The 23,782-nt window shown below is 43.0% G+C and overlaps 1 protein-coding gene across 1 annotated transcript in view; it reads right to left on the minus strand.

The window, feature by feature from the left end:
• Positions 1-23,782, minus strand: part of TMA16 (translation machinery associated 16 homolog) — a 154,072-nt gene that overhangs the window by 39,451 nt on the left and 90,839 nt on the right. Inside the window, exons 2-4 of the mRNA XM_075612215.1 lie at positions 21,461-21,567; positions 10,850-10,887; positions 6,912-6,996 (exon numbers count right to left, since the gene is read on the minus strand). Of these exons, the coding sequence (XP_075468330.1) occupies positions 6,912-6,996; positions 10,850-10,887; positions 21,461-21,567 (230 nt within the window). The remainder of the gene's footprint in view (positions 1-6,911; positions 6,997-10,849; positions 10,888-21,460; positions 21,568-23,782) is intronic.

A 23,782-nucleotide genomic window follows, 5' to 3' on the forward strand; every position in this document is an offset into this window, starting at 1 on the left:
TGTCATCTGCATATGGGACAAGGGTTAATACACAGCTATCTAGCTTACCCACTTTTCACCTTACAAAAAGGTCCCGCAAATTAAATAAATCTCCCCTCACTCCGTCCCAATATATCATCTGTCACGAACAACACACTTGTCAGCACGTGACATATATGCAACCAGGGTTAAATCACACAGCTACACTAGCTAACTCGCCTTTCTCCTGCACAAGGTACTTTTAATGAGTAGTACCATTCTCAGGTACGATCTCATGATGAAGCAGCCAAGACTGTGAAACGTCTAGAGAACCGAGAACCAAGAGAGGATTAGAGTTATAAAGTGCTGGAGTGCTGAACGCAGAGATTCCTGCACAGGAGAGCTGAGCAGTGTGATCTGGAGGTGACGCGGTCACTGGACACCAGGAAGTGACACGAGCATGCAGAAGTGACGTCAGACACTGTGAAGCTCGAACCGACAGCTGGTGAGAGCAGACGCCGGGGAAGAGAAACAGCCCCAGAGGCACCATAACACACGGACCCACAAGCCAGCTCCAATCCAGTAGGGAACAGAGAGGCAGAGCCCCTAAGGACACTCCTCCAGCACCATCTCAAAGCCTCCACAGTTAATCTGATTTGTTTTCTACTACAGTATGTCCTAAATGTGAGTATTGAATAAACTTAAATACAAATTTTATGCATCTGATCTGCACCAAGTTTGCCATATCTTTCTCACCCTGAGGGAATATACCACTCTAAACAGAAGACCGGATCCTATCTATCACAGCCCGGAGAAAGGTCTTATTTACACTTACAGTAACTCTGGTAAGTAGAAATCTCATACGAGCCAAGTTATACCGCACAAGCTAAAACTGTCACGTCAGAAGAAAACTATATTTTGATTCTTCGAGTTTGCTGAATGTAACAATACTCATTTTGACCGACATGCTCCTAAATATGAGCGACAAATGGATATCTGTCCCATGGCACCTCCAAAACTTCAAGTTTTTGGCCTTATCTGTCTCCTTGCAAAGATTACAAATATTTATACATTATTCTTCATAATAGATGCCATCCCATGATATCCTATTTTTAATATAGCCTACCAGCTAAGTGGTGAGCTGTTTGTTACCACTCTCTGTGATGCACAGTGGATATTTCAATAATGTTACAGTTTCCTTTGAGACTGACAGCCCAGGGTCTGGCTATCGTCCACAGCCTCCTAAACTGAACATATTTCACTTTTAGTGAGCCATCAGGGATACTCCTCCTCCACTCGCCCCCCCCCCCGCCCCCCCCCCACCCCCCCCCACCTCCTTAACCCCCCAATTAAGCCCTCTCTGTAGATCAGCACAGACACAGGAAGGGTCTTGACCCGTCATAAAAACGATTATTGTATGTTTAACACAATTTCTAACCAACGTTAACCCCTGAAGTACCAGATTGATTAAAATACTTAATATCCCCCGCCATTTTTATTACACAGGCTGTGACGCGGGAGATTTAAACTTGCAAGAGGTACCGGCACCCCCCACGGAGGTCAGAACATTGGGAAGCATTGAGCGCCGGGAGCGGAAATTGAATGGGGTTTAGCGCCGTAGAACCCACTGCTTTAAACATATGTAAAAAATAATAATACAAAAAGTGAGAACTGCTGTAAGAGCTGCGCGGGCAGACAGATTATTTCTCTCTACGCAGCTCATACAGACTGGTGGCTGGCCCGGTAGGATAAGCGCTGTGGCAGTCCCCTTCAGAAGCATGGACCCCCGCTGTGTTAATCCTTCTGGGAAACTTACTGCCTTCCCGGCCGTGAGAGCTGTAGCTGTGATGCGGCAGTCGCACTACAGCTGCATTAGCCTTTCCGAATCGCGGTCACGGAGAGCATAAGTCTTGCTACATCTGTACAATCTGCTACTAATCATACTAATCAGTGAGCCAATCTGCTAGCTCATTAGGACATATGAAACAATTTTACAGGGGACCTTTAACGAAATAAAGTTTAGGATTTTTGCTCGACCCATAGGGGAAAAGGGTTTAAAATTCAAATTCATTAGCAAGTACCAGAATGGAAAAACGTAAATGAAACAAAATTAAATATTTAAAAGTACAAAGATCTTTTAAAATGTGCAGTGTATGTAGTGGGGGATGTAAGGTGATGGAGACTACAGGTGCGCCGACGAGTATTCTAAAACTTGCCTTGGAAATTCTGGGGCAATATCCAGGGAATGTTGCCAACATTTCAGTGAAATTTCTGCAGACGGACTAATGGCCCATCGGATTAACACAGCGGGGGTCCCTGGCAGTCCCATTGAAATGGAATGGGACTGCCTGGGACCCCTGCTGTGTTAATCCGATGGGCCATTAGTTTTTCTGCAGAAATGTCACAGAAAATGTTGCAGCATTACTGGGGTATGGTTGGTGATTGCCCCAGATTTTCCAAGGCAAGTTTTAGAATACTCGTCGGCGCACCTTCACATTACTGTAGCTGTAGAACACTTAATAAGGAATATACTTTAATTTTTAAATCATAAGGGCCTTTTAATTAAGTTTGTCTCAATATTTCATAACTGGCAAACATACATATATATACACATATATATATATATATATATATATATATATATATATATATATATATATATATATATATATTACAGTGTTCGACAAACCTATACATTTGCTCGCCCCGGGCGAGTGGATTTAACCCCCGGGCGAGTAAATATTGGCCCAAGCAGCACACGTTTGGTACTAGGTGGCGAGTAGATTTTTTTGTCTGGCGAGTAGATTTTTTGGTGATTTGTCAACCACTGTATATATATATACATATATACACACACACACACACACATCTAAAAGGAGAAAAAAAACAGGCGCACTCATAGTGTAGTAAGGTTAACAAATTTATATATGGGACTGGTAAAATATGAAGTGTTCACTCACAAACGGAGAATAATAAATCGCATGTATGAGATAATACTCAATCGCCAGCATGTAGAGTGGGACCTCGACTGCAACTCCGGATAGAAAGCCGTTTTAGTCACTGTGTTGGGGGGAATCCGTGACACCAATTCTTCCGTGTACCGAGGATAACCAGGCACTTCCTTACTGTTCAGATGTCTCACTCGTTGTAGAGGGCTTCCGGGTCAGCGTCTTCACTCGTAATGCATGGAATGCATGGAAGGCTTCCGGGTCAGCCTAAACACTGACAATGCTGCCGCCGCCGTGATCGCAATGAGTCCCGACTGTATGAGAATGATATCTCCGTTCTCCAAAGTGAAAAGTTCAATAATAAAACTAAAAGATACTCCAAATATTAACGCCCTACGCGTTTCGTCTTTGCAGAATATTTGGAGTATCTTTTAGTTTTATTATTCTCCGTTTGTGAGTGAACAGTTCATATTTTACCAGTCCCATACATAAATTTGTTAACCGTACTACACAATGAGTGCGCCTGTTTTTTGTTTTTTTCTCCTTTAGATATCTTCAAGGGAGTGGTGTTCCCCCTAAACGGGCTGCAAAGACTCGGAAGGACAGTGTTCTGGGACTGGTTTTTGTATCTTCTATCTTTATTTTATATTAATTTTTATTTTTATGTGTATTTTTTATATATTTATTATTTTCATAAAATTATTGGTGTTTTATAGTTGCTACAATTTTTAATTTATTATACTCCTATTAGTATATGGTTCACCAGTTCTTCACGACACAATTGGTCAGTTTTTTTGGTATTCATTGGCGCCACTTCTAATTTTCTTTCCTTGGTCTATATATACACACATATACATACATACATACATACATACATATATATATATATACTAGCTGAGAGACCCGGCGTTGCCCGTGAGTTAAATTTGCCGCTAGGAAAAGGTGGGGGGAGGGACAGTGGACAGGAGGAGGGGAGGGACGGGGACAGTGGACAGGAGGGGACGGGGATAGTGGACAGGAGGGGGACACGTGGACAGGAGGGGGGGGGGACAGTGGACAGGAGGGGGGGACAGTGGACAGGAGGGGGGGACAGTGGACAGGAGGGGGAGGAGAGTGGACAGGAGGGGGAGGAGAGTGGACAGGAGGGGGAGGAGAGTGGACAGGAGGGGGGGGCACACACACTGTGTCCCACACACACAAAGTGTCACACACAGTGTCACACACACACAAAGTGTCACACAGTGTCACACACACACAGTGTCACACACACACACAGTGACACACACACACGTCACCTCTCCTTCCGGCCGCCGCCATGTTACTTAGTCCGCGAGGGAGGAAGGGGGTCCTTCCGTCCGCCGCCATCTTAGGTGCCGCGTGGCAGCGGCAGGCTGCCCTGCCCACTGCCTGTCCCCGCGCCGGGGAGGGAGGTGAGTGGAGCGGGAGGGAGTGGAGCGGGAGGTGAGTGGAGCGGGAGGTGAGTGGAGCGGGACCTCTCCTTCCGGCCGCCGCCATGTTACTTAGTCCGCGAGGGAGGAAGGGGTCCTTCCGTCCGCCGCCATCTTAGGTGCCACATGGCAGCGGCAGGCTGCCCTGCCCACTGCCTGTCCCTGCGCCTGGGAGGGAGGTGAGTGGAGCGGGAGGTGAGTAGAGCGGGAGGTAGGTGAGTGGAGCGGGAGGTGAGTGGAGCGGGAGGGAGTGGAGCGGAGAGGGAGGTGGAGGGAGGTGAGTGGAGCGGGAGGGAGGTGGAGGGAGGTGAGTGGAGAGGGAGTGCAGCGGGAGGGAGGTGAGTGGAGAGGGAGGTGAGTGGAGCGGGAGGGAGTGGAGCGGGAGGGAGGTGAGTGGAGCAGACGTGAGTGGAGCAGAGGTGAGTGGAGCAGAGGGGAGGCGGGGAGGTGAGTGGAGCACCGGGGAGGGGGGGAGGTGAGTGTGATGGGGGGGAGAGGACAGAGAGAGAGGTGTGTGTGTGTGTTTTTTGGACCTTTGGCCCGTCACTCCGCCTCAGGCCAATGAGAGATGTGGGGGGCGGGCCAAGGGGGTGGTGTGAGTGTGTGAGGCCAATGAGAGGTGTGCGGGGGCGGGCGGGCCAAGGGACCAATGAGATTGCCGCTAGGGACAGGGAACACAGTGAAACATACATACATACAATGCTTTCAGAAATATATAGTAGATATATCACTTGTAAGCGTTCACATGTTTTAGACAGGTCTGCAACCCTGCTTTTTGCCATTATCACCTAGCATACAGTGTTTCCACTGCAGCAAGGGATTCTGGGAAATTACATGCAAATGAGACCCAAAAGGTCAAAACAGCTGTCTGTGAGTAGGTTTCATGGCTATGCATCAAAACCTAGGCTGTGTTGAAAGCTGTGTAATGCAGCGATCATAAGCTTATAAGGGTTCGATGTAAAAATGGATTTGAGGCAAAATGTGACACGGTGTGCTCATTTGCATGTCATTTCCCAGAATCCCTTGAATGTGCTCACAAGTGATATTTTTATTTGCTATATGCTTTATGGTGGAGGTTTTTCGTCAACTTTTTCACCCACCATAACTTACATAAAGTATGATAAACCTACCCAGCCTTGAAAATTGCAGAGTCAATATAACCAGCCTCACACTGATGAGACCCAAAAGGTTAAAACAGCTGTCTGGCTGTCGCTTCTCAGCATTTTGGCTATGATCAAGTGGTCTGTCCATCCAAGTATGGACCTTGTGGATATACACTTGATTCGATGGCCAAAATGGCTGTGAAGCGTATATAATAAGCCCGGGTATTTTTAGTTTGTTGCACCCCAGGGATGGTAAACCTGGCGGGGTTCATTTGTCGCTGCACCTTCGCGCTGTACTGTAATGTGCATCACTCGAGAACCATGTACCGGAACAACTGGATGGCACGGACCCTTGTTATTTCCGCACTGAGCAGCTCCCTGGCTTTCTGGCTGGAGCACACACAGATATTTTTGAACTGTCCCTGGCCTTCGGGTAAGGGCCTTCTTTGACCACTTTTTGCACTGCATTCCACAGATGAAGCACTCAGCACCATGAATTTTGTTTGTGCTTTTTCACAAAGGTTATTGTCTGTTATTGGTTACTGTCTTTCTTCGGAGAGAGTAAAGACTATGTACCGGTCTAATCACTCCACGCTCATTGGAGAGAAAAGATTACGTGGGGTTCACCTCGAGTGGACTCAGACCCTTCTGCCTGACCGTCTGGCAGAGGAGGGAAAGAAGAAGAGGAGATAGAGTGTTGGGATACTAGGCTTCAGCTGAAGATCCATTGGAACTCGGACCCTTTTATCTGGCCTTCTGACCGAGAAGGGAACGAGCAACAGGAGACCGATTCTTCGGATGAAGACTCCATGGAACATGCCAGAAATCTTCTGGGCCCTCAAGGGACCAACCTATGGAGAGGACAGTCACAAGTAGGGAGCACTGACTCTGTGGACCATAAAGCACGTTTTTTAGAGTGATCACTTCACTGCCCGGGCTTAAAAAAAAAAAAGTTGTCTTGGAGTGGTTTTACTGGCTTTGCACCTAATCCCATGCTGTGCTTAAAAGTTGTGTGAACAGCGAGCATTAGCTTATAAGGGTTCCATGTAAAAATTGATTTCTGGCAAAAGGTGACACTGTGTGCTCATGTGCATGTCATCTCCCAGAATCCCTTGCCGCAATAAGCACTGTATTCTAGGTGATAATGATGAAAGGCAGGGTTGCAGACATGTCTAAGACATGTGAATGTGCTCACCAGTGATATTCTTTATTTCATATAAAATACACACACACACACACACACACACACACACACACAAATCAGTCTCCCAATTCCAACACGGTGGCACATCAAAATAAATGTTTGTCATCATGGTAAAATACATCTCTTTGCTTAGGAGAAGGAAAAACATGATTGATTGAAATTGTACATGTAACGCTAAAATAGAACTGTTTTTTTTTATTATTGCTAATGAAACATGACATTTATTTATTGAATTGTTTCCATCTCCTACCTTTCAATTAGCTCACATGCTTCCTTCTTTGTGTATTCTTTTTTGTCAGGATCAAGATGACTTTGAAACCACTGTAGTTTTTCACCTATGGGAGCAAAGTATACAACACAGAACATTTATAATGAAGGAAAGAATCATACATTGAAAATACCCTTTAGTCCTGCCAATGATCAGGAAAAGCCAGGTCACCGAGTTCTATACTTCAAATGCTTAATGTTTCAAATAATGGACTGCAGAAAACGAGCTGTCATAAAAGTCACTACCATAGCCACTTGGAAATTCTTTAACAAATGTTTGCTTTTTCAATTTCTGAATAAAATGTTCTTTTTTTTCGCTATTGTGTATTGTCCCTGAGCTCAACATTGCCGCAGCCTTACATTTTTCAATATTTTTCCACCATTATTTATTTAGAGAAATTCCCAGAAGTGAGCGCTTTCAAATCCCTTTCTGAAAGTACCAAGAAGATTGACCTGATTTAAGGAGATACACATACAGTATGCAGTGTGACTTGAATAATACATTAGCTTTCGGCTTTTGTCATAAGTGAAAGAAAACATGCAGCTAATTACCATAGTGCCAAATGTTCATTTCAGAGAGATGTTCATCGCAGGTTGGAAGGGAGACCAGAATCTAAATGCGATTTTAGGTACTTCAATGAGCTAAAAATATTTTACTTTTTGGCCAAATGTATCCAACAGTCCTTTTTTTATCACATACCACAAGCCCAACATTTACACACATTTCAAGAAAATACCCTAAACTATGAAGCAGCTATCAAAATGGTTGCGTTGTTACACAGCTGAGTATTTTCGGGTCACTGCAAATTATGATAGGTGGAAGTGGTACCGATTATCCACACACGGTTAAAGAGCTAATCTGAGCGTTTTTGTTTTTCTCTTCATTTTCCGATGCAGGTTAGAAGCAGGGGGGGTCTCCGGAGATGAACCCCATTAATTTCAGCTCCAGGGTCCCCCTGCAGTTTAATGCCCCCGGTTATATGGGCCAATAGGAAGCTGTACTTGGTGATGTCATAGCTTCCTATTGGCCCGCAGGGCCGGGAACTTAGAAAAGCAACCAGAGTGAACCCTGGAGTGGCTACCGGCATCCACAACGGAGGTAAGTACCCCAGGAAGCAGGGGGCCCCCGGGGCTGAAATTAATGGGGTTCAGCTCCGGATACTCCTCTTCAATCCTGTATTAAAAAATAGCAGGACAAACTGCACAGACACACAGGAATACTATATACCGTATATCTGTTAATATATATACAGTACATTTCACTCATAGCATATCTTTCATTCTTCTGAAAATAGACAAACCCAAGTGCAGCATCTGCATGGAACGGTCTAAAATAGTGAGAACTTTAAGCAGAAAGCCATAGTTTTATAGCTAAATAAGCTTAAATAAATTTTAACTGATTAGTAACGGTGTATCAAGTCCTCTTAAAGCTGCAGTTGTTCGCTAGAGGAAAAACCTCCTATGCGTTTCGTACGTATGTACTTTATCAAGGAGTAAAATTTGTTTGTGGCCTGCAGTCTTTTAAATCTCTGCTCCGTATTCTGTTTTCACGCGAAAAGGAAGGAAACTCCACCAACTCTAACGGAGACTGGTGGGCACCCCCCGAGGAAGCATCCGGTAATGGGCCAACGCCCCACGTACCCTCACCAGTGGCTTTCACGCGAAAACAGAATACGGAGCAGGGATTTAAAAGACTGCAGGGCACAAAAAAATTTACGCCTTGATAAAGTACATACGTACGAAACATGTAGGAGGGTTTTCCTCTATGCTTTTGACCTTCCAATAAATTCTTTTGCATTTTATGGATCCCTCTCCTTTGCTTTTTTGGCTGTGCACTACTCTCCTTTTTTTAAATCTAGATTGTAGGGGAGACAGGTGAGAGGCAGGAAGGCCAGACAGCAGGAGGTTACAGTAATCAAGACAGGAGAGAATGAGGGTCTGTGTCAAGAGTTTATGGTAAAGTTGATGCTTGAAATCTACTTCTGTTAGAAATGGAACAACCACAGGACAACATAACTTGGGAAAGATTCAATGGAAGACTAAATAAAAGTCAGAAATCAAATAGTCAAGGGTTTTGCAGGAGGTAGGGGAGCAGGCAAACTAGGTGTGTCAAAATGGACTGCTGGCTTTGGATAATGTGGTAGACTACTGTGCATGCTAACTGGACAAATCATTCTGGGAGCATCTTTCATAGTTGATTTCAACCTAATGGTCATATACAAAACAACCTCTACAGAACTTTATGACCAAAGTTACATTTAGGGTCAGATTCTATCATCTCTGAAGCTGCCGATCACAGGATAACTCGCCTAGGACTGGAATGGGAGTTTTCAGCAAATCGAAGCTTCTGAGTTTGTAGAATCAGCCCCATAGTCCTAATTCCTTAGGGCAGCACCAGTCAAGATTCACGTGAAAATGTGGCAACTCTGACCAAAGAAGGAAAAAACATCAGTGGTACTGTATGCACACTTGTACTTCTAGCTTCTGGGTTCTAGGATACTTATGTAGCCCCCTTTCACCGTGACCAGGGCAACTACACGTGCTGGGTACCTGTCTGGCATACAGGAGGCCTGATCCTCCGCCACTGGGAGCCTGGGGTGATTGCGCTCTTTGGTACACAGCACCTCCACCTGGGAGGCATCCTAGCACAGTAAGATAACACCTCGCAGGAACAAAACCATCAGTAAATAAAAGGCACACACACACAGATATAACCAACTATATTTACTGACACATATGACACTACAACACAATCACACAAGGCCCACATGCAGTACCCACACAATATTTACAACCCAGTGAGATCCCCCCAAAGTATTGAGGTGCCCTGGGTACCCAACCACCCGTTGTACACAGAGCCACGCCCACCCAAAGTGTTGAGTAGCGCTACCCATTGTGTACGTGGCCATTGGTGCACATGGTACCTGTCCTAGTCTAAGGCCAAACCAGGTCAAATTGTAGAGGGTTGATACATTGGACCGCAGAGTGAGCCCATGATGCGGGTTCGTCTGATCCTCTCACTAAGGTGTCCGCCTCTTGAGGGGGCTAAAGCTGGAGTGTGTCCTTTAATGTCTATGGTAAGGTGCCTGTGGTCAGATCACAGACCGTAGGCCACGCATACCGCGGGGCGTCCTTCATCAATGTGTTAACAATGCTGGGTGCTATTGGGATAGCATCCCTATCTAGGGGCCTTCCCTGCAGCAACCACAAACTGCCAATGGTCGGGGCCTAACTGGGGCCTGCGAGGCAACTCTAGGCCTAGTCCGGGAGCCACTAGCACCCAGACACTACCTGCTCCTTCAGCTCCCTGTCTCTGACTGGCATGTGGTCTCAAGCGCTCCAAATGTATCTCTCCCCTATTGTCCTGAATGCTGCAGCCTTATTGGCTGTGTGATCCCACGTGCTGAATGACCTGGAGCATGCTGGGACTCATAGTCCCGTGCGGAGCCCTTCTCTAATGGCCGCCGCTACTCTCCTTCACTGCGCATGCGCAACGTCTTCTGCGCATGCACAGGGATTCAAGATGGCCACTGCCTGTGCCGCCGGTCCGTGCGGAGCTCCGGCGACCCGATCGCCACTCTGCAGCCTCCCCCCCATTTCCGCACCCACCACGGAAGTAAACGGGGGCAGGGACAACACTTAAAAAAAAAAAAAAATACAATGAGGGAGGTGTGAAGCATATACCTTTATAGGTTTGAAAATGTCAAGAGTAGTATGAGATAAGGATAAATCTAGCATATGTACTGCCATGAGAAAGACATTTTCGTCTATTATTACTAGCTGTTTTTATAGACCGTAAGGCTGAAAGGATGAAGTAGAAATAAGAAATTGCACATAAAATGATAAGGCTCCTTCTAAAAATAAAGTGAAAACATACAACAAGCTTCAAGTGAATTACAGAGCTAGATGAATTATACTTACCAATAATATTTAGCCGCAAAGATTTTTCATTCTTTAACCTTTGCAAATAGGAAACATAAAAGGAAAACGAATTATGTGCACAATACATAATAATTTGCCAAATAAAAACCTGTTTAACCAGTTATTTTTCTAAGTGTTTTTATTTTAAGAAGAAATCACAGCAGTTTTTTTTATAAATACAAAAAACATTCTCAAAAATAATTATTTCCTTTTTACAACTTGTATTAGCCATGCGATTTATCACATGCAATCATTTTGTAAACTTTCCAGAGATAAAGAAAACAAAAAGGTACAAAGTGCTAGAAAATAAAAAAGATGAATATGTTTAACGGGAGTTTTTTTTTAGTGGGTGGATTGTTCTTTCCAGTTCTCATTGGAGATGATGAATAAGGCTAAGACTTAATGTACAATTATTTGGGTAACAGGGGGGAAAAAAAGCACTTGCCAAAAAAAAAAATGACTGACAGCAGTATCTCAAGTATTACAACATAAAAATAAAAGTGAAGAAGAATAACAGTTAAAGGCTTTGTAGGCAAAGAAAACATCAAGGATAGCAGTCATTCTTCAAGTTAAATATAAGTAAATGGTGGATGATCTGAAAGCAAGTTATCCACCCAAAAACGAATAAAATACAATCCAAAAATAGTAATGAGCGGTCTATTTAATGAGCGGTCTATTTAATGAGCGGTCTATTTGGCTTTAGGTCAAGGGGCAGCATGTCATTGCGAATGCCGGCCACTTGGCTGACACTTGGCAGCTGCACATTGGCTGAAGGTACCACTTGGCAGTTGCCAATGCACTGAAGCACTGTGATTAGCTGCCACGGGTTGTCGCGAGAGCTAGTGGTGGCTCATGGTGCCATTTGGCAGTTGGGGGTATGGTGTATAAAATAGAGGGTGTTCGGACCTTGGGATGCAGCTTTTAAATAATTTCCCCCGCACACGCATCGTGGCTAGCTAATTGAAATGGCACTCCCATTGGAAGTGGATACGGAGTTGGAGTTAATATGACTAAAGACTGCTCAAGTGGGTGTGGGCTCTGGAGCTGCTTGGGGGAGGAGCCTGCAACTGGCGACAAGCAGATAGAGGAGGAGTCGAGCAGGGGACCACAGCAGACCCTTCACTCCCTGGTGCTTCCTCCTCCACTTCCCTGGTGGGAAAAAAAAACCGACGTCTGGAATTCCTTCCAGGGTCGGCAGAGGTAGAAAGGAATAAGCAGTAGCCAGGTCCCTACAATCTGGATTAAAAAAAGATGCAAGCACATGCAGATCAAGTGAAGACACACGGTTGGCTGGAAAACAGAGAAAAGCTGGACTAGGAGCATCAGATGGTGAGCAGAGATCTTCTAACAATTGTCATTATGAGTGATTAGCTTCCTTAAAAACAAATTATCCAGAAATTAGAGTTCATAGATAATGAGAGAGTACAGGATAGAACTGTCGAAAAAGTTTGGGGTCTGGATAAGCATAGGAATAATATTAGAGCCCAATCTAGTGGGTTAGATTTTAATAATTTTAGTGGAGAAAAATCCGGGGTAGCAGACTGGTGTTTTTAAGTCGCAGTAGCCTGCGAGGCTTCACCACTAGGCATGCATCTCCCATTGCAAGTAAAGGAGAAAATATGGAAGAGAGTATAGTTTTTTGTATATTTGTTTTCTCTGTTACCGACAAACAGGGTAGTTTGGTGTAAGGTGACAAACAAGTGAATGAAGGTTCGAAAGACAAAAGTAAGAAAAGGATAACAAAATGCTTTAATAATTGGTTGCAAGTGTTCTGCATTTTCGCTAGCGTATAAGGAGAAAAACAACCTCAGATTTGTACGGTGTTATTTAAGCATGTTTATATTGTATTGGAAGCTTACAGGAATTCCGGTGGCTTACATTGCTTTTTTATAGGAGCAACAATTTAGGCAGAAGCGGTTGATACCGCAAAAAGAGTTCAGCCTTCTGGAGTAACAGGAGAAGCAAGCACATGCAGATCAAGTGACGACAAGCTCTTGGCTGGAAGACAGAGGAAAGCTGGACTAAGAGCATCAGATTGTGAGCAGATATCTTCTAACAGTAGTCATTATGAGTAATTAGCTTCTTTAAAAACAATTATTCAGAAATTAGCGTTTGTGGATAATGAGAGATTATAGGATGTAACTGTCGAAAAAGTTTGGGGTTAGGATAAGCATAGTGATAATATTAGAGCCTAATCCTGTGGGTGTGTTTTAAAGTCGCAGTAGCCAGCAAAGCTATACTACTAGGCATCTCTTGTTGCAAGTAAAGGAGAAATTATGGAGGAATGAGTACTTTGATTTGTTTTATCTGTTACTAATAGACAGGGTAGTTTGGTATAAGGTTGAGAAAAAAAAGTGAGTGATGGGTTGAAGGATGAGAGTAAGAAGATGATACCAAAATGTTTTAATAAGTGGTTGCAAGCGTTCTGCATTTTCGCTAGCGTGTTAAGTGAAAAACAACCCCAGATTGTGGCTTATATTGGTTTTATAGGATGATCAATTTGGGCAGAAGCCGTCGATACACAGTAAGTTCACATGGGGCATACGTGGACTTATGGTTGTCAATGCAGACACAGAGGTCATCCTTTCTGTCTGCTGCCAGCTCACAAATAGTTACAGTTGATTCTGCGAGACAAAGAAATATGCTGATTATTTAACTAATCGTATTGCAGTCGCCATGTAAATACAGGTGTGAATGCTCAATGTGTGCTGAAAGCCACCCAGCACTATGAGGCCTCATAAAAGGATTGGCTTTTTCATCAACAACCAGCAAACAAAGCCGATGCGAAAAAGCGCGACTTCGGTGAAACAAAGAGAGATGGAGCAATGGCTAAGTTTATATCCAAAAAGGAAGCAAAGCTTTTATGGGAAGGGCTTGCATGGAGATTTTTGATAACTTCATATTGATGGTTGGGTTGACAATTTAAAAATCGGTACATTTGCATGAAGAAATTTTGCATAGAAAATGGAGAAGAATTATCTTTGGGCTGGATTTTTTTATTTATAAAACGGTTTTACCAGGAAGTAATACATTAACAGTTACCTCTCGTTTTCAAGTATGTCCTGGGCACAGAGTTATAAAAATACATGGCTACATTAAAAGAACAGAGGTTAGTCAATTCAGACATTTCATGGACAGAAATAAAAAACCTTTATCACCACCAAATGGCTCACACCTTTTGGATGTATTTCAGCTGCGCCCAAGGCTGTCCATCTTTGGGCGACACAGATGTACCCTGAAGGGGTTCAGATTGAATATAGCTTTGAATTCAATGTTCTTTGTCCTCTTGGCTCATTAACATTCCAGTGGGTGGGTTTGACATTCCACATAGTAGAAGCAAATGTTAACCCTTAGCACGACGGTCCTGTGCAGAGAGGAGCAGCTCTTTGGGAACCCCATCAGGTGTCCGTCTTTGGGGCGACGCAGATGTACGTTTAAGGTAGCGAGTTATGTTGATATTTGCACCTGGAACGTTTCAGGACAGTCCTCTTTGCCTCATTCTTGGCTGTTTCAAATGTCTCTGTAACTAAGCTTTTAAGCCATGCAAAAAATGTATTCATCGGTGCTTGATCTTCATCAGAAGAGTATTCTTTAGATCAGATTATGCATTCTTGGAATAATTAGGGTTTTATCACAAAGAACACAAACTGCAGAGCAGTGCTTAGTTTTAGTAGTAATAACTTCAGAAACTCCAGACTCCATCGTATGCTCAGGGGAGCCTCCAGGAGCTGACATAATAAATCTTGCGAAAATAGCAGCTGCAGGATGACACACTATACTCCTGTCATCTGGAGGGGAAATGATTCGGTCTGCCTTAAAACCCTCTGATAAATGGTTTGGCCTGATCATGTGTCTATAAATTTGCTGATGACCTGGCTAATCCAACCATGTAGAGGGGGTGGTCTGTTGCCAAGCCCCAAATACTTTCAGTTTGTCCTGCTCATGCTTAGAAGCTACTTCCGGTCACGAACCCGCACTCTGGTTTGGCCTAACCAGGCCTCAAACTGCATATGCTGGCTTGTTTTGTGGCCCATACGGTAGAATACTTTGTCGCAGCATGTAGGGACTGCTGCGGTCCATACACTGCAACTGGTCTGTAGACGGCAGCGTTTGCAGACTAGCAACTGCAAGAAGTGTGGCTCTTCAGGACTCCGGGAACAGACCCAGATTAGCTGGCTGTGTGAGCGGCCTGAAAAAAAGACATCCACGAGGCAGCTGAAAGGGAGAGACCCATCTACCCAGAGACAGGTAGGACCAAAAAAAACTAAGGTGCTAGGGTCTCAGAGGTCTTTTGAAGTTTGAAAGGTGGGCCAACCAACAAAGTAGGAAGGAGCCAACTCCATGTGTGCACGGTCATGGAGACAATAGGGAGATCTTAATATAAACACAATTAGTGTTGTCACACTTTTCTGTACAAAATAGCCTCTGCCTGTTAATCATCAATTCCATTAATGCTATTAGGAACCAAAGGACAAAGAAGAAAACATATTTAGCTTGCCTTGCTCTTGACCCAATTTATTCTGGGGTATTAATCTTTAAATACATTATATAATCACAGGACTATGATACATGTATACTTATGATTGTACTTAAAATGCTGGAACAGTATACTGTCATAGGACTCAAAGTAAGAGTGATTTATAATGTAGCTACTACTTTATTATCACATCAACATTTGTTGAATGGTTTTTTCTGTTACATTAGACACGACACAAGGTTTCTCAGGTACAATATTTATCTGACAGACAAATCCAAGGCTGGATACCATATGACATTTCCAAGTTCATTATATTACTATTTTTAAAGTTTATTCTCGGCACTGATCGTATAGCATGTCCTGACAACTACTTTGTGTGACATTAGGAGACAGCTTGCCTGTAAACATGAGGAGAAAAATAGCAATTTATCTGCACTGTGCTAAAAGGGATAATACATATGCAGCAGACATTGCTCGTGTTTGTACAACGTGCAGCGTTAGGGTGAGTTCCCACTCAGCACTGTGGCACGCGTGCCCGGTGGGGGGGCGGGGGAGGGGTCTGAGGGAACGTTTGCGACAGGAGGGGAGGTGGTGGTGGGGTTTGCGGGGGGTGGCCATGACGTCCCGTGGCTGGTTCGCCCTCATTGACTGAACCGCCAGCGGGGGCGTGGCTACGCCTCCGTCGCAAACTTTGAGTTTCAATTTCACAGCCTGCCTGAAAACCTGTCGCGCACCGCAGGGGAAAGGTGCGCGACAGGGTACTAACTAGGACCGGCCTGACTGGGGGGGTGGAGGTTGATCGCACAGCGCACACCGTCACTGGGACTACAGCATTAATGCTGCCGTGTCAATTAATATGAGTGCTATTGAAAACGATGGTTAAGGAGAGCCCACGTGTTGCTTAATGCATTATTTAGTGTCATATTAACGGGGATGATACTATCTGCTACATCTGTATGTGCTCCCATTTAGTGACCGAACTGTGGTGGTATAAAAATGTTATCTAAACCTAGAAAAATGTCTATATTTTCAGGGGGGAGGGAGGGGGGAGTTTATATCAGAAATGGTCACTCCTTTCCTGCATAAATACAGCTGAAACTTTTTAATCTTGACTCCAAGAGTTTGAGTTTAAAGAGCTTATATTTTCCTAAAAGCTGGCTTACTAACCCTACTCTTCAATAGTACTTCAATAAAGTAGTGCATAAGACTGGGTTATGTATTGAAGCGTAATTTATGTCAGGAAGAAAGATTTTGAAAACCTCTCTAGAATGCTTCATTGTGACAATGTGCTAAAGGAGCAGTTGCTTTAGCGTATTCAGATAATACTACAAAACTTCTAAAGACTAAACCAAGTTGGCGTAGAAAGGAAGGAGAAGGTAAGATAATAGTACAGGCTGAAAAAAAACCATAATGGGGAGCTTGAATTAATAGCTACAAGGGAGCAGTATGATATCATAAGCATTACTGAAACATGGTGGGATGAAACTCATGACTGGGCAGTTAATTTAGAGGGTAATTCCCTTTTTCGGAAGGATCAAGTAAATAGAAGGGGAGGTGGAGAATGTTTATATATTAAACCGGATCTTAAACCTAGAATAAGGGAAGATGTTTATGAAGGGAATGATGAAAATGTAGAGACCTTGTGGATAGAAATTAGCAGTGGAGGTAAAAGTATAAAGAAAATGTTTGTAGGGATATGCTATAAACCACCAAATATCTGTGAGACTGAGGAAGCTAAAATACTTTTGCAAATGGAGGAGGCATCAAAACTGGGTCATATTTGCATAATGGGGGATTTTAATTATCCAGACATAAACTGGGGCAATGAGATTAGCATTACAACAATACGAAACAGGTTTTTGGAGGTGCTTAAAGACAATTATATGACCCAAATAATTAAGGAACGAACGAACCAGGAGAGGGGCAATACTGGATTTGCTAATATCAAACAATGTAGAAGAAATACCCAAATGTTCCTGGACTTGAATATTTGTTAATAGTGATCATAACATGGTCTCATTTGAAATAAATTATCAAAAAACAGATTACTTGGGTTCAACAAAGACCTTAAACTTTAGAAAGGTAGATTTTAATAAACAGAGGTCTAATCTACAAGTAATACATTGGGATGATGCTTTAGCAGGGAAACATGTAGAATATAAATGGGCAGTCTTTAAAACACTGTTAGAAAATCCCACTAATCAGTGTACACCCTTGGGTAATAGGTATAAAAGAAATAAGTCAAAACCAATGTGGCTAAATAAACAGGTAGGGGAGGAAATGGACAAGAAGAGGAAGGCATTTAGATTCTTTAAGTCAGAAGGGACAGAGGCATCGTATCAGAATTATAAGGAATGTAACAAAAATTGCAAAAGGGCAATCAAATTAGCAAAAATGGATAATAAAAAAAGGATTGCAAAAGAAAGTAAGATCAACCATAAAAAGTTCTTTAAGTACCTTAATAACAAAAAAATGAGAAAAGAAAATATAGGACCCTTTCAGTGTGAGATGGGCAGGCAGATTATTGGAGATAAAAGAAAAGCAGAGGTATTAAACAAATTCTTTGCCTCTGTGTTTACCAGGGAATAATCAATTTCAATAGAAGTGCCACAGGAAGAAACCACAACCTCCATATTAATGAACAATTGGTTAACTAAGGAAGAAGTTCATAGGCAGCTTGAAAAAATTCAAATAAATAAGGCACCTGGCCCCAATGGCATATATCCAAGAGTTCTCAAAGATTTAAGTTCAGAATAGTCAAACCATTACATTTACTATTCAAGGACTCCATTTCCACAGGCTCAGTACACATGATTGGCATAAAGCAGATGTGGTGCCTATATTTAAAAAGGGAGCTAGATCTAACCCTGGGAATTACAGACCTGTAAGCCTGACTTCAATAGTGGGGAAACTACTTGAAGGTCAGCATGGATTTATGAAGGATAGATCAAGCCAAACTAACCTTATTTGTTTCTTTGAGGAGGTAAGTAAGTAGGAATTTAGACCAGGGTAATGCAGTTGATGTGGTCTACTTAGATTTTGAAAAGTCTTTTGATACGGTTCCACACAAGAGGTTGGTGTACAAAATAAAGCAATTAGACTCTGTAATAATATATGCACCTGGATTGAAAACTGGTTGAAGGACAGACAACAGAGGGTTGTCATAAATTGAACTTTTCAGGTTGGGCTAAGGTCTTGAGTGGAGTACCTCAGGGATCGGTACTGGGACCACTAGTTTTTAACTTGTTCGTGGCTGTGGTGTATTGGGACGGCTTGAGGAGAGATACAACTCATTTGAGGGACTATTGCGGAGGTGAAAAGTGGGTCAGCTTGCGGGTTGTGTATTGATCCTTGATCCTGTAGAGGAGATTTTGTCCATTTGACGGACCTTTGCGGGGGTGAAGAATTGGTGAGCTGTCCCGTATGCAGGTCGCGTGCTAGCAGAGTATCTGTCGTACGTGACAGAAGGTATGTACACTGGGGCACATATTGAATTTTTAAATCACATTAATCCAATTTACACTCGCTCAATTTTGTTCTGGTTTAATGAAGAATTATTTTTGCAAATGAAGGGCACGGCGATGGGCACAAGGTTTGCACAGAGTTATGCAAATCTCCTTATGGGGATGTGGGAGGATCTAACCATCCCATCTCAGCATGGATTCGGTGCAAACCTGGTGCTCTGGATCAGATATGTGGATGATATATTTTTCATTTGGCATGGGGATCACATCACATTATTATTATTTTTTGATTACATCACTCACAATTCTAATAAATTTAGTACCACGAGTTTGGAGATTCTTGATTGAGATTATATATATATATATATATATATATATATATAATATATATATATATATATATATATATATATATATATAATATATATATATATATATATATAATATAAAATATATATATATATAGCAAATAAAAATATCACTTGTAAGCACATTCACATGTCTTAGGCAGGTCTGCAACCTTTCCTTTCACCATTATCACCCAGCATACAGTGTTTCCACTGCAGCAAGGGATTCTGGGAAATGACATGCAAATGAGCACACCATGTCACCTTTTGCCTGAAAAACCACTTCACCCACCATAATTTAAAACGTGATGGTAAACCCTACAGCCTTGAAAACAAGCCTTATCACACAATATAATCCATTAGCTCCAACAATGTAAAAAGGCATAAACAAACATTGGCATCTTGTATTAAAAGTTCCCATTCTTCAATCCCATCTTCTGTAGATACCAAAAATATTATTCACCAAGGCCGATACACTTAATACAAAAATAGCCCATAGTTGTTTCAAAACATCCCACACAGAGACATCCACTGTGTCATTTATGTACACCAAAGGCTTTTACAAATGTCTTAAGTGCAAAATGTGTAAACTAGATTTGCATGTGTCCAAACAAGTAAAGAGCTTCATCTCTACTCATATAGGAACCAACCATAGGATTGATTACTTTATCAATTGTGATTCTATCAACATTATCCATCTTATTCCGTGCCCCTGTAAACAGCAATATATAGGGCGCAAACCCAGAAAACTTAAATTGCGTTTTGCAGAACATATTACTAATATTCAAAAGGGATTTTCACAGCATAATTTGTTTAGACATTTTTCTTAACAACATAATCAAAATCCTACAGGCAGTGTTTGTATTGGGATAGATAAACTACCGTATAATTGGAGAGGAAGTGATATTATATATTAACATCATATCCAAACTTGAGACTAGATGGATCCATACGGTTAAAACTTTAGTGCCTCTAGTTCTTAACGTTGATATTGATTTGGGAAAATGTTTGACATAATTTATTCCTCTATTCTTACTATTATTGACTCTATGGTTTATCATCAATCCTCTTCCAATTATATCCAGTTTATTTACCATCTCACTATATCCTGTCAAAGATATTTACTATGCCTACTGTTCATTATATAGTTTAAACAATGTTGATATAAGCACATCTATCTGTCCCGATACCATTTATATCTTTTTATTATTACAAGTTTTTTTATTTATCGTATAGTTTATTAAATAATTTTGTAAGATTATTATATGTTATACATGTTTATATTCGTCATGCTGCATTTATTTCTCTGTGAATTGGCTCAATTTTGTGAAGCCATTAGCTTAAAAGTCCACCTATATACAAGAGCCTAATGCAAGTGACAAGTCATACCCCTGAAAAAATCCTTAAATTGACAAAACGCATAGGGTTAAGGTGCTCTGTATGACCGTACCATTCTAGTCTTCTTACAGACCTTTATTACAACTATCTTGAGCTATATGCTTAACCAAGGTATCAGGGATTGTTATACCAATTACCTCAGCCGACGGAGTTACCTGGTTGTCCCGACATCATCATCACAGTATCATCATGAGATTTGGAGAACTGAGAGGAGAGGATCCATAGCTGCTGCGTCTATGTTGGTGGCGTTCCACATGGAGACTGAACTTTACCTTTAGCTGCATACCCATCAAGCTCCAGAACCCCAAAACCCACCCACACATCATATATATTAGTGCTAAAAAGCAGTGCTACAGAGCGCGGCAAAATATACAAACAAAAACAGAAAGGCCAGTGCATCATACAAAATGGCACAACATATAGTGCAATACCTCAGTGCTTATCTGCTCATGAGTAAGGGTCATTTAGTTAAACCCTTTGGCCAAAAGGTTATAAGCCTGCAGCCACTTCACCGCATGCCCAATCTGCAGGTCCTACCTGGCACAATTCTTATGTACCTCTTTTTTCTGCTGGAGGGAGAAAGACCATACTGGGTCTGTGATTCACAGGATCATGATCAAAACTGCCAATTGGACTCTACCTTGTTCATCTCCGTAGCAGAGATAGGATTTTATCCTGAAATGCCCGAATTAGCGGCTACATTCTAAGTAGCTTCTGTACTTGCGCTGTACAACCAATATATACTTACAGTACTTCACTATATTGGCATTTCTCTCATTTGTTAGGTTCTACCTCGTCCTGGAACAAACTTTTGGACTCGTTGTCATATATATAGCCACAGTTGCTGGGAATTTTTTTGAAGGCAAGGTAGTACATGTAATCTATAGGTATACAGTAGAACTATTTATGTCAACGTGTCACTTACTTTTCCTTTCTGTCTTGCTTGTGGCCTTCTCTTGTAAGCTGAGCAGCTTTTCTACTGTAAGGATGGATTACTTTCTCCGTCTTTCCTTTATTCGGTGGTGCTTTGGGCTGTGACAAGATACAACTTATGAAATGTTGTTCCCATAAATGATAGCACTATATGCACATATTTGACATATGCCTAGCAAGCATGCACTACAGTCAATTTTATCCTGTTCTATTCTGGAAGTCTCCTTTTTACACCTAATTAAATGCTTAACTAAGAAATACAGCAAATAAATAAATATTTACATAAAAACATATTTGCAGTGAATCCTAAAGCAGCCTACTTTATTTAATAAGTTTTTGTTTACCCTTTAATTTGCCAAATTTCACAGTTCTTGTGCACCAAAATAAACTAAATACTGTAGTTATGGAATGCTCCTTTAAACTCAGAGCGTCAGTGGGCAAGAGGTCCACTGGGGCTTCACCTGCGGCCCCCAACCACTGGCCGCCCTAGCAGCCTGTTCTCCCTCTCTCTTGCATGTAGAGGGAGCACAGTTGTTGGCATGGATTACAGTTTCTCCCCATTCCCTCAGCTGCTTAATGACTAGTTCTAGTGTAAGAAGATGAGCGAAAGAGTATTCACCAACGCATCTTCATTATGCAGCTGACTGGGTACTACAGCCGCACTTGCCGCCTTTGAAGTATTTAATGTTGCCTACAACTGTCAGGGGCTTTGGGGGCTTCCACAAATTCAGGTTGTTATGTATACATTATCCATGTAGCCAAAACCTCAAAGCTGCAGTTCAAGCAATATCCTACATGTGTTTTTTTTAATAAATCAATTCTGTACTTGGAGTTACATATTCATACAATATATCACTGCCCATTGTATTCAATCCCCATCCCTTCTTTCCGAGTGACCGTCTGTAATTGGGGCTGTCGTCTAACTGTTCGTCTCTATGTTTTGTCAGATCACCGACCCTCAAAAGAGAACGCATCTATAGCTATTAAAGAAATATTGCAGTAGCATGCACCCCTGGGATATCTGTCTTTTTAAATACATTTTTAATGTATTCTAATGTAAGAAGCATTTATGTTTCTATAGCAACCATTTACAAAGTCACATCCCCTTCCTCTTCTGAAACTGGCTCTTGATCCCTGCCCTCTCTCTAGCAGTGCACCAATTGTATCTAGTGACTGCCTGGTCACATGATCTTCCACACAGAACTTTGCTTCTTGGGTGCTCTTTTACTGCACCAACAGATTTAATAAACACCCAAGCTAAATCTTCGCTGATTGATCACAGAAGAACGGATCGATCAGCAACTCCGCTAATCACTTGTCATTGTGCAGATTGTATTGATGTACATATTGAATGAGAATATACAGCTAAACCCCGTTATAGCGCGGTCCTCGGGGGCCACCCGATCCAACCGCGCTAGAACCGGGGTTGCGCTAATTCCTGATCGGGAGGGAGTAGGGAGGGAAGGAAGGAAGGAAGAGGTGGCCGGAAGGCCTACACGTCCCCCAGCAACGGTCTTCAGAGTCCAGCCGCAACCTGCTCCTTACCTCCCACCATCCCCCTCCACCGGCATCCACTTCCTCCCCCCCCTACACCTACCGGCCCTCCGCGGCATAATCAGTTTTGGGCCTAGCCCACGCGGCCCTCCGAGTCCCAGCCTGCTCCTCACTCAACCCCCCTACCGGCATCCACACCACCCCCCCTCCTCCCGACACCCCCCCTCCTCCCGACACCCCCCCCCCTTTCCTCCTGATGCCAGCTCCGCTCCGATCTCAGCAACCGACACCAAAGGTAGGGAGGGGGAGTGGGAGGTGTGGTGTGCTGTGCAGTGTAGTGTGCTGTGAGAGTGTGCTGTGAGTGCTGTGAGTGCTGTGAGAGTGTGCTGTGAGAGTGTGTGCAGTGTGCAGTGAGAGTGAGTGCTGGGAGTGTGTGCAGTGTGCAGTGAGAGTGAGTGCTGGGAGTGTGTGCAGTGTGCAGTGAGAGTGTGCTGTGGGCAGTGAGTGCTGGGAGTATGGGCAGTGAGTGCTGGGAGTGTGTGTGCAGTGAGTGCTGGGAGTGTGTGTGCAGGGAGTGTGTGCAGTGAGTGCTGGGAGTGTGTGCAGTGAGTGCTGGGAGTGTGTGCAGTGAGTGCTGGGAGTGTGTGCAGTGAGTGCTGGGAGTGTGTGCAGTGAGTGCTGGGAGTGTGTGCAGTGAGTGCTGTGAGCAGTGTGCAGTGAGTGCTGTGAGCAGTGTGCAGTGAGTACTGTGAGCAGTGTGCAGTGAGTGCTGTGAGCAGTGTGCAGTGAGTGCTGTGAGCAGTGTGTAGTGAGTGCTGTG

This window comes from Ascaphus truei, chromosome 1 (genome assembly GCF_040206685.1).
Source record: "Ascaphus truei isolate aAscTru1 chromosome 1, aAscTru1.hap1, whole genome shotgun sequence".
Classification (NCBI taxonomy): Eukaryota; Metazoa; Chordata; class Amphibia; order Anura; family Ascaphidae; genus Ascaphus; species Ascaphus truei.